A 12,964-nucleotide genomic window follows, 5' to 3' on the forward strand; every position below is an offset into this window, starting at 1 on the left:
AAAATCAAAAGAAAACACCGTGCAATGCCACTTTAAAATATGACCGCAATGACTTGCTTCTATTTCAGCTACCATGATTACCAGAATGATACATTTTAATCGCATTAAAATCCTCGTCATCATTTCAGCCGATAGCTTTAATCAGAGCTAGGCTGCTCTACATTCGGGACTATTCCCACCTCTCGTTCCCACCGCTGCAACTCCTGTGAAGCCAGGATCTACAGCTTGACCGCCAATAACAACCCAACCAGTGAAGGTCAAGTACCTAAGTAAGCTGCTCTACATGTTAAGACTAGGCGACTAGGCGCAGACCACCGATTTTTAGTTGGCCGATAGTTGGGCCCGATTTTAATTTGTATGAAGAATCGGCCAAATCGCCCATACGCCCAAACTGATCAACTGCCTGACTAAACTATCGGCCGACGAAAAATCGATGGTCGCTGCGCCTAGGTTTAAGGAAATCAATTGTACATTTCAGGACAATAAAAAATAGAACAGCACTATATCACGTTTTTGGTGTAACATAGCGTCTGTTACAACTACAATAACGCCATTCACAACCATTACTATGAGTAAACCCTCTTTACGCCATTGATTGATGGCGGATATCGTTTATGACGTTCAAGTTTATTGGTCTGTGGAGATCTACGATCTACAAAATCAATAAATTAACCAATTTACTGCTTGTTTGTCTACACGAAAAGGTGGCGGGACGCCAAAGTTACTAATGTTGTGGAGTTTCCGTAGGCGGAGACAATGTATTTATCCTTAAATAATAAGATCTTAACTATCTCTTGTAGGGCAATTCATAGGTAATTTAGCTATCCGTACTCTTATGGGGTAAAGGGCCTAATATTAATAAAAAAAAATCAAATCCATTTAGTTCTCTAAATACGATAATTTGTTCAGCTTAACTGTTTTAAGCGTTTCATTCAGTAGTTTAAAACTTTGGTGCCATTTTCGGGAAGGTTTACCTAGTATATTTCAGTGTCTGTGTAAAAAAGCCAGGCGCTGGAGTATGAAATAAATAGGTGACATAATCAATTGAAACACTCACAACGCACACTGAAAACCAGCGTCGTGGCTTCCCTCACCGGGGGCCACGGCATATGCTGAGTGGGGTCCCATTGCGATGGGCATCGCTGTGCGACAGGGTGGCACTGCTTAGTTTATTCATTCATTCATTGTATGTTTTATGTCACCTCTGTCTTATTTGCTTTTTTTTTTCATTTTACCTCTTTTGTCTTTTGTGATGTCCATGGCAATAAATGTTTCTTTCTTTCTTTCTTTCTTTCTTTCAATTCATTTAGAAGTTATCGAAAACAAACTTTATTGTTTTCATTATGTATTCACAAAAATACGTTTCTTATATTTTATTGTGTAGTTTCCGTCGTAAAATACCGTTTAGGCCGATTATTTTTTGTGGAAACGCAATAAAATTGTTTACTTGTTTCAAGTCCATTTGTAAATTAATACTTACTTTGTTATTTCATGAACTTATATCATACTACTTATATCATTTCATTTTCCTTAAATAAGAAATAATTATGGTCGACCCCATAAATACCTATACTTCCAACTTCTACTTCTGCCTATAATTGTTAACAAAAGCTTCTATTCTGCTTGAATTAAAGACTCTACCTTCTTGAATTTAATTAAAATAATGATGTTTTAAACTTCACAAGGATGCTTATAAGAACTTATCTGGTAAAATGCATAAATCTCTTACATAAAAACTCGTCTCATGTTCTCACAAATACATAAGCCACTGTTTTCATGACACAAGCAGGAAAATAATACCAACCATGTTGCAACCATGTAACAAAAAAAAAACATTTCAAAATAAATCTTGTTTTTTGAAAAATTCCTGGTGAACAACAAACAAGTGTTTTCACGGTAAACAAACACTATCTTAAAGTTTACTACCATTGCAAATTGCTATAAAATCGATAAAAATGCGCCGTATGTCTTGCGATCTCCTGGCGGGTGGCCAAAGCCCTAGATCAGGGATGGCGAACCAATGGCACGCATGCCAATGATGGCACTCGCCACAATATTTGAGGCACGCCACAAAATTTAGTATAAAATAAAATAGTAAATCTCTCCCTTTCTCCCTTATCCTCTCCTATCCTCCCTTACCTCTCGTCATCCATTTTATTTAAATTATATGTACTTATGTATTTATTTGGTATAAATATATATATATTATAATATTTTATGTATTATATTGTGTACATTTTTGTAGCTTTTTAGCACCGCCTACTCAATATCTCTGTTTTGCTCAAGGTCAGCTGGTAGAGAATGACGTATGGCATTAAGCTCGCCTTTTTGTACTAAACATTGTTGTGTGTGCAATAAAGTCTTTAAATAAATAAATAAATAGTAAATAATGTGTTTTGAATAAAGGTATTTGCCCTTATCAGTTAGTGCCACTGTAGAGTAAGGTCCTGTCACTTGTACTTGATAGCATTTTTAGGTGTTATTTTGATAGCACGTCTATGACTTTGTTAAACATTTTTTTCAGAAAAGTGGTACGTTGATACATAAAGGTTCGCCATCCCTGCCCTAGATGTATGGAGTACGTGGGGACTTCAAATATTTTGCTCAGGATCGAATGGAAATCTACACGTTACGTTGATATTTACAAATGTGACTAATTCATTGCATTAGTGGGCATACTTTTAGGGTTCCTTAGTAACGGTCATAGCAGACTTATCAACTCGGAAAGGGGTCAACACCGTATCGCCTTTCGCGCGCTGTCAATCGCTGTTACAGTGCGAAGTTTCATATTTCATACAAAGAATACTGACCGCCTCGAGCTGATACGGTTACGATCCCTTTTCGAGTTAATAAGTGTGCTACGTCCTTTAGGGTACCCCTATTGTTGAGGTTCCATTGTTTGTCGCCTGTACGTCTACTCGTTCCTCACAGGGTTGTATACAACCTTAAAGGTAGGTTGTATATACAACCCTGTGACGAACGAGTAAGCGTCTTTTAAACCATTATAAATTGATAGTTTCATAAATCACAGAATACGTAGGTATTATTGGGCCGTTATAAATAAATAGGTAAGTAAAAAAGTTCAATTTTATGTACGGAACTTACTTTTCAAGATTGTCTCGAAATCGGAGAAATTTTGAAATAAATTCACGCGTAGGTACACCTATAAATGAATAAGCGGAACCAAACGTCAATAGGTCATGGTAAATACTGTACACAACATTCCTTGCTATGTTATAAATTGTTGACAAAATCATGAGAATATGCTAGTATGTTGTTATGTATTTAATAATTCAAGGAAAAACAATTTACAAAATACCAGAAAGTCAATGTTTCATAGAACTCAGTTTAATCAAAGTCAGATTTTGTGTCCCTTATTTTATAAACTGGAACAAAGTCCCCAAATCAACAAAGACGGTAAATCTAAACCTTGAGAAGTGGTTATTGGTTAGTGAAAAACAAAAATTTAAAGGTCTCTGGCCTTAGATTTAGTTAGTTCTCATTGAACGCTGTGCTGTCTATTTTCATTCATCATCAGCTCAATTAAATTCCCTTTTCAGCCATTCTTATCATTCTTAATTCATACCTTTCCCTCCACATTACCATTCACTCATAAAATGTTGGTCACACACCTTCCATTAATTTCCATTGCGTGCCCAAATCTAGACAAAGTATTAGGCACTGTCATTTGTCACGTCACTTTCATAAATATTTAATAGTAGAGACAGCAGAATAAATAATTTAGAAGTCGTAGTCGTAGAGCATAAACATAAACAATTGAACGATTTGTTTACATCAAGATAATTTGTGCTAGAACTGCTTAGTTTGTTTTCTTGTAGTTGTAGCTATTGGAAAAATTGAGAGAGATCCCTACCCTAACATCACCAGTTTTGTAATTTTCAGGACATTTTTCCCGATATCCTGAAAGTAATCGTCACATTCTTCTGTTTTATCGAAAATTCAATACATACAAACATTAGAAATACGTCAACGTCTTTACTAAAAGATAATTAATCGAAAGTACAAAACACAAGATCCTTTAGATTACAATTGATACAGAATTGCATTAATCATGATCGACCAAAAAGCGTAGATAATTCCTTTCTAGTTATACCTCTTTCTTTTTTTCACGATGGCACTGGCCACAAAGACTGCCCCATAAAGAAAATATACAGACTCCATGAAGTTAATATTCTTCAGCCAAAAACTTATCAGTCGGACACACTGCTTCGTACAGAGAGCACGCGCGTCCACATTCCGGAAAAACCACGCGTAACTTTTCTACTAAAGAAAACCATTTAAAATATTATATAAACGTTATTTCTTAGTGATAGTGAACAATTAATACCTATTATATTTCAACAATGATTTCTATAGTGATGTTTTTTAGGTAAACATGTAATTTTAGTGAAGTGAAAAATGTGTCGATGAGAAAACTGGATTATTTTCATAGTTTTTTAAGTAAATAGTTTAGTGAAAATGTACTTTTGGAAGCAAAACATTTTGGCGGTCTGCATCTTCTTGCTGGGTAAGAATGGATTCGTTCTATTCGTAGATTTTATTATTTTTTCATGGCCTCTGCCTAACACAAGTGTTTATTACGTGTTTTTCTTAAGGCAATACACATATTGACAGAACTATTTGATCGGGAAATGCCATAAAGTGATAATTATCTGAAAATTTTCCTAAATTCCTTAACAATCTCGGTTATCAGTTCAATAACCTGTCAATATGCAAAATCATTCATACTTTAACAATGTAATGTGATAGATTAGTAGAGTAAGTATAATTTGAATTGATAATATTAATCGTTATACGATCGTATTTTGTAGATTGTAAGAGGGGTCATAAAGATGTTCCTTTTCATATTCTTGAATTGTATTCCGGTTTATCTGCATTATAAAGGCGACAGAAATGTTGCCATACAATTTTGGGGAGCCATTGTACATTTTAAACGGCTTTTGGGCCATGTGAGTGGTCTAAATATCAAAATTCAACCAACAACTCAGGTTTTAATATGTATGTTACGGTCAAAGTGATAAATGTGAAAATTATGAATAATCGCCGGTTATTATGAATAATTACCGCATGATTTGGTAAATGTGATTAATATGAGGTCATTTATGTGTGTATAAAACTAAATAGGCGGCTTAGGGGTGGCCCAAGGGCCACCCCCGCCGCACCTTAACCTATTTTTCACTTTAAATCAAAACATTATGTTATAGGCATTATGGAAAAGTAATATTATGCAAGAAACATTCCAAACTCATTTTGCCAAATTATATTAATAATATGATATCAAAACGTTCAAAAGTTTGGCTGTACACGAACACGTACACAAGATGTTGTTCTCTTTTATGAAATTTGTTAGTAATAAGGTTGAATTATTAAATAATCACTGTTAAATGTGATTAATTTATCACTTTCACCGTGACTGTCGGGAATTATTCATAATAACCGGTTATTATTAATAATTTTCAATTTATCACATTAACCGTAACATGTATAATGCTTTATAGATTTTAAGAGACATTACAGACTACAAGAATACTTTAACTATGGACTTTAAACATTCTTTTATATGCAAAATAGAAAAAAAACTTCAATCCAATTAACATCATCACGTGTAGGTAAGTTATTATTGGATTTTTTAATTTTAAATGTCCGGTTAAGTTTTGGTGTTAGTAGAGCTTGAAACAACGTATTTTTTAATTGGGGCCATCTTGGGATTCGAACTGGCGATCTTCGGATCAATAGAGCCAAACTCTAAGCACCTAACCCAGTCTGAAAGCTAAATACCTAAACGCCTAAACCACGTATATTTTAAACCGAATCCAACAAAAGGAGTAGGTTATCAATTCGGTTGGTTTATTCGTTCTCAAAAATGTTATATCTACATTAGGTACGATAAACTCAATTTTACGATATCCTGTGAGTTATCTTAAGATAAATCTTTTAAGAACTTTCTATTTTAATACTGTCTGCTAAAACACTTTATTTTATCTAAAAATATCATATTATCGCAGTGTAAAGATTATCTATTATGTTACATCATTACACATCTATATGGACAGATTTTTTCTATGGCTTATCAGTCTCACTTAGACGCTTGTCGGCTCCTTTGAATAAGCCTTTTTCGGCGCAAATCTAGATGTTGGGCGGTAATAAACACATTTAGAAGTGATAATCACTTTAATGATAAAAATAACGCAAACGAGGTGGACTTTAGGTACATTAAACAATTAACGTTAAATCGTTTAAAATGTAGGTACGTGTTAAGGTTTTCCAAGTTAAATAGAGCACGCACGAGTCGGTCAGAGATAATTTTCTTAAAAATTGACTTTTATAACTCACTGCAGGGGACCGTAAATTAATTTCATTCTACTCCACGTGTTCCTAAATTATTTTTTAACAACGTAAAGACAGAAAGCCTAGAGTGTCTTTAATCCCCAAGAATGAACCTGAAAAATTTAATTTAACATTCGCTATAAGTAATTCAGCTTTACATTTTTATTACAGTCATGTAAAAGCTTGCCTATCAGCTAAATATCCGGATCGTAAGATTGAAAAGTTATTTTCAAAGAATATTTTATTACCTATTGAAATACCAAGGATCTGCTCGCACATAAAAACAGACATTATATATTAAGTTTTATTTTTAGCCTAGCAACTGAAAGATTCGATCGCACATTAGACTGTAGGTACTTTTTGTTGAAAAACTACACCTAGGTATTACAACTACATGAGACACAGTGTATAGCATGATATAATGTCATTTGGACATTTTCTTGACCGCTTGCAAGCCGCAGTTACTTATCACGCCCGTATTCACAAACATTACTATGAGGTCTCACAGTGCACGTGGACGCACAGGGTCACACACGAACTAATCAAAGAGCTCTATTCAACGCTGTGTGTTCGATTTGCTGCTTCACTTAAGCAAGCATCGTTTTTGAATACGGGCGTTTAGTGTACACTAAAAAGGTTCATGACTCCGAATAGTGTCGTGCTCATTACACTAGTTAACAAATTGACCCCAATGGGGTCAATACTTGAAGGATTTGCCACACTGAGGCAGCGATGAGGTCGATACAGTTGATTTGATTGTCGGTCTCTACATATACATTTTATATTGATGTGATCTCAACGCAAACCGCACCGCTGACAGACTGCCTTATCAAGACCGCAGACTGTCTTACCCGGACCGCTGATCGTCGCCCTGACCGGCAATGACAGGCTGCGTTCACTTTATCCTGACCGCAGACCGCATTTAGTGTGGCAAATCATTGAACAGCAAACTAACACGCCGCCAGATTGTTAGAAAGTGCCATCTTTCATATGAATTATTAATTAAATTCCTAATGGACTTTCAACAAAATCCATTTTGAATAACATGTTGTTGCTGCATAATACAAATCATCAAGTCATGGCACTAAAAATATCTCGCATTTCCACGCGAGCGGTTTGTACAAAGTTGACACGTCGTGATTGACAGATTAGTGGCAATAACTTTGATGATTTGACACAAACGACTAGCCTATTCTATTCGTAAAGGAGTGAGAGAGATACAACGGTCAAATTCTTATTTATGTGGAGTAGACGCTTTTCATCAGTGCACTTACACGTGTCTCAAATACAGCTATTTATAAGAATTTACAGATTAACGGATTTTAATTAAATTCAAATTATTTAAAGTATGTAGTCCCATTTGAGGGATATTTATTATACTATAAAGACATCATGATCAACAGGTCATTTTGTTCCTACTGCAGGAGCTAGAGGGTCTTAAGTATTTACTAATGTAGGATAGGTATCCCCACGCTGGTCAGACGGAATACGAAGACCTTAAGTTCGTATACATACACCCATATTTACAAACGATACTTGCTTCGTGTGTCACCCTGTGCGTCCATGCGCACTGTGAGACCTCATAGTTCGTTCGTTCGTTTTCAGCCAAATGACGTCCACTGCTGGACAAAGGACCTCATAGTAATGTTTGTGAATACGGACGTTAGTCATCTTATGTTACGACACCCTCGTAAGAGTGAGAGTGATCCTATTATACTCTGCCGGAAAGATACTTATGGCATAATATGAAATCTTGTAAAAATAATTTAGCCGTTTGAAGAAATTATCGTTTCATTCACGAAGACGCGCCCCACCATTTTTCCTCTAATGTTCGAGTATTATTAATGCCGCTCGGATTAGTGTTGCCGATCGATAGTCGACTATCGATTATTAATCGATAAGTCTATCGATAGCCAAACTATCGCAAGACTATCGATTGGCCTATCGATAGATCGAATAGTATCGATAGCTCAAAACGAGGCAATACTATTGAATATGTGCAATACTATTGAATATGTGCAATACTATCGATACTATCAATAGTTTATTCTTCACGAGCAACAATACTATCGATATAGATAGTATTGCACATATTCAATAGTATTGCCTCGTTTTGAGCTATCGATAGTATCGATAGATTTTTGTAATGCATAACAAGGCAGGTATTTGACCACATTATCGATACTATCGATAGGCTAATCGATAGATAAGGCTTTTTCAGATGAAAACTATCGATAGTTTTACTATCGATAGTTCGGCAACACTAGCTCGGCTAAGCTCGGATTGCTCGGATCAAACTCCCCGCACCCCGCGCTTCCCTTTTGACCAAAAATTGGTGGGGCGCGTCTTCGTGAATGAAACGATGTACACACCCGCAGACAAAGTCTTGTGCCATGTAAAAAAACCTTAATTTATTTATCAGCTATTATTTATTACCTTTGTATAACATGATCCTAACTTACGTGCGTTTTGTAATTGACACGCACTTACTATCTGGAATATTGGAGCCACGGGTGGCGAATTAATCCCATATCGGTGCTATATGTGTCTTGATGATAACCGGAACGCATTTTGATAACTGATAACGCTATACTGTCGGCAGAACAAAAGCATTTCAATAATGAAGACCTTATGATATGTCCATTAGATCCTTTTTGATAAAGCAATAAGAAGTGATAGATCGTTTGCCTCCTGTCACATAAAAAAATAAATATTTAGGTACGAGTTTTGCATAGCTGAGATTCTAGTGGTAATACCCCTACGAGTAAATAAGTTACCTTTCTATGCAATTCATACGTTTGCATTGCACAATTATTAATGATCCTATATTACATTATACTGTAATAAATACCTACTGTCCGTTTCTTTGTCTTATTTGCACACCAAAGCAGCTGAACGAAATCTGATAAACTTTTATTAAAAGATACTTGTTGTGGAAGATGCTTTTAGTCATTTTGCGATCCTGTTTTTTATCACTGCTCGCAAAGTAAAGCCACGCGAACAAACCCGCGTTCTGAAGCTAGTCAATTATAGAGACTAACAAATAAACATCCATACTGGTAGAGTCGTCAATGAAGTGACACAACTGCATTCTTTGCAGTTTATTTATGCATTTGTTTACAGCAACAACTTCTCATAACTTATTTATTAACTAGTAATTAGAAGGTTTTCATTAAGCAGTCTATCAGTCAGAGTAATTAATATCTTAAGGTAAACATATTTTCGTTTTGTAACTTTTAAATTTTACATGCCAAAATCTTGGCAAAACACGTTTCTAACATTGGAAAACCATCACATAAATTGCGTTGTAATATGATTTCACACATGTATAAGTAAATAAATGCCTTTATCTTTATCGGTTTTTGGGAGATCCCTCAGGATAACAAAGGTTATTCGGAGATAGGATCACTAAAATGTAGCGTTTCGTAAAGCCTAAGTAATAACAAAAATTGATAAAATTTTGTCAAAACTGATACAATACGCCTGGACACAATGAACTGCGATCGGTTAGTGAATACAATAAAATAAAAGTCACTGACAGATGCTTAATTATATTGAACAAAAAGAAAATATTTTATTCTGAGTGAACTTTAAATAATTTGGAAAAACAATGACTAACTTCAATCTAGACTTAGATCATCGTGATTCGTGTATTTTTGTTTCAAAAATACCGCAAACGTATCTTATCGTGTTATTGCAACATCAATACACTTACAAAATCATAATCATGTTGTTTAAAAGAAAAGGATTGTCTTTACTTTTAGGTAGAATTTTACCCTTTATCATATGGAATGGACTGTTGTTATGTTGTAAAATGTTGTAAAATGAAGTTCCAGGACAGGTCTTTGTGGAAAACCTTGTCCAGCAGAACGAACGAAATATGAGTTACTGCCTCAAGCACAGAATAAGTTATGCCTCAAGTCAATATTTAGCCAATTTTCAGTCAGTTAAACATTTTTTTCTAATATGTATTGGCAATTTGTAAATGCAAATTACATTAATTAGATCCGTCTCCAGGCACGGAATAATAATAAGTACTACGTACAGAAGTTTTTCTTCGCGAAGGTATTTAAAAAAATGTATGCTCAATGTCATTAACAATATGGTGTAATTTAGCCTGTCTCAAGAGTCAAGCACCATTTTGTTGACAAACGTCAGTGATCGGCACTGCGCCGAAGCTAAAGGGCTGACTTCGGTAAAATGATGTGACATGAGGTGCCAAACTGCGGAAAATGGCGGAGGAAATACATGATTTAGCATGAATTATCATGAATAATATTAACTACTTATTTACCTCTCAGTTTCTTGAGGCAACTTAAAAAAGTACATTCTGTGTTTTTATTATTATTTAGGCGGTTAAATACTGCACAGTATTTAGTACACCATTTTCTTTATTTTCTACCATCATACACAAGAATACGCGTGCGTGAGTCAATGTTCGCTCGTATGTGAGGCCTTTTCGAATAGTATCCTGTAGGTGGGCCATCGTGCGTGTTTTGTTTTCGATGTAAACTCGCGGAGATGAACAGGCCTGCTCCAGGTAAGTAGTAAGATATGTGTAGTGTAGTGTAGTAAGTAGTAACTTATACATTTTAAAGGGACTAATTTTCATTAGAACACAATTTAGCAATAGGTAGGTAGGTATTGTCAATGAGAGAGACAGACAAAATCTTGCAAGCATATTAATTTGTATGCACGTTGATACAATGCAGCAAGCAAAAAGATGTATTGTTATAAATGCAGTTACTTTCAAACAACCAATTCGTGAAATACATCATCAAAATTATACGTTTTTTTATTATCTCGTTTATCTCAAAACAAGATTTTGCCAAAATCATTATCACATCATCATGACAGATCTCTATCGGAGAATCACTCGAAAATGCTGGTAAAACCATTTTAGCACCTGAATTATATCGATTAGATAAAATAATCTTAAGAAAATGCACAAAGGAGTATCTGAGTATGTTATTGATGTAAAATTATAAACAAAGAAACATAATCTAAGCGATGTTTTTAAATGTTGAAAACTAGCTGTGCCCTTTCGTACGCGTGAAAATACACTCAACATCAAATAAACCGCACCTTCCGCGACGCGAACTTTAATGATAGATTGCCCGGAGTCCTGCAAGCAGGACTTAAAGTACTTCCGGAAGGACGCAAAATTAAAAGATCACAGTTTCATAAGTATACATTGTACAAAGTTCAAATTTACACGAAATAAAAAAATAAAACCGACTTCAAATGCGTGAACACAAAAAAAAAACTGAAAATTAAAAATATTGCGTATAAAAAAGTTCATCCCCAATTTTCCACCCTTGGGGGTGAAATATTTTCTTCAAATTCGCTTGAAACCACCCTTTTGATAATACCTATTCAACAAAAAAATAATCGTTCAAATTGATTTATAATCGGCGGAGATATTGCGTATAAAAAAGTTCATCCCCAATTTTCCACCCTTGGGGGTTGTTTTTTCTATTATTAAATTTAAATGGGACCACCCTTGAGGTATTACCTATACGCTGAAAAAAGATTTGTTTAAATCGGTTCATAATTGGCGGAGTTATCGCGTAACAAACATAGAAAAAAAAAAAAAAAAAAAACATACGGGTCGAATTGAGAACCTCCTCCTTTTTTTGAAGTCGGTTGAAAATAGAGTGTTTCCCTCTCTTTCACCCAATAGTGCCCAAGATCGAAAAACGCGACTAACCGTTAGTCGGAGCCCGATGGCGCACGAGCATACACGGGGGCAGCGCGTTCGCGCTCGCGCGACACATTTTGACGCGCCGGGCCTGGAGTTGGCAACATTTTGGGGATAATATTATAATGAATGTGAAGTATTCCAGCCTAATCAAACATTTATAATTTATTTCTTGTTTTTGTTTTTAATTTGTAGTGTATTTGTAAGTGATAGGTGTAATTTCTAATACAAAGTGACGTACCAAAGTATTTAATTTAAATATAGTTCCTATTAGTTAAGTTAAAAGAAGATAAACAAGTTTATAATATATTAAGAAAAGTAAAAGATTGATTAAACGAAATGATTCTACGACATGACTTTTTATTTAATAAACACTAACCAAGTGTTTACTACTTCTGGTGAGGATGAGTTCAAATTTGAAGGTCACCGTACTGCTGGAAGGACCAGCAAGCAAACACGTACAAATTGCGTACTGCGGGCAGGACTTGCGACAATCCTTTAATGGATATAAAACTAAATAATGATCACACGTATCCTCTTTAACAGATGGATACCGATTAATCCCAACTTAACAGTTTTATAACCATAAAAGTTGGCACAATCGTAACTACCAATTTTTGAAGAAGTGACTCTGGATCCTTCTAAAGACACATTTTTGGAGTAAAAACCTTTCCTTGAAGTTTAGAACTAGGCTTTTAAACGGTGCCAATATTGGTAGGAAGTGGGGATGCATACGTTTGAAAGTGCTTGTCGCGAGAGGTGCGATTTCTTTGATGCCGAGTGTAGTTTGAATAATATTTCTCGTTTTCAACCGACTTCAAAAAAGGAGGAGGTTCTCAATTCGACCCGTATGTTTTTTTTTTTTTCTATGTTTGTTACGCGATAACTCCGCCAATTATGAACCGATTTGAACAA

The 12,964-nt window shown here is 35.1% G+C and overlaps 1 protein-coding gene across 1 annotated transcript in view; it reads left to right on the forward strand.

Moving 5' to 3' along the window:
- Window positions 1–4,228: 4,228 nt before the first annotated feature.
- Window positions 4,229–12,964, forward strand: part of LOC135075463 (lutropin-choriogonadotropic hormone receptor-like) — a 41,424-nt gene continuing 32,688 nt past the window's right edge. Inside the window, exon 1 of the mRNA XM_063969903.1 lies at window positions 4,229–4,528. Coding sequence (XP_063825973.1) covers window positions 4,480–4,528 — 49 coding nt within the window. The 5' untranslated portion in view covers window positions 4,229–4,479. The remainder of the gene's footprint in view (window positions 4,529–12,964) is intronic.

This window comes from Ostrinia nubilalis, chromosome 10 (assembly GCF_963855985.1).
Source record: "Ostrinia nubilalis chromosome 10, ilOstNubi1.1, whole genome shotgun sequence".
NCBI classification, from domain to species: Eukaryota; Metazoa; Arthropoda; class Insecta; order Lepidoptera; family Crambidae; genus Ostrinia; species Ostrinia nubilalis.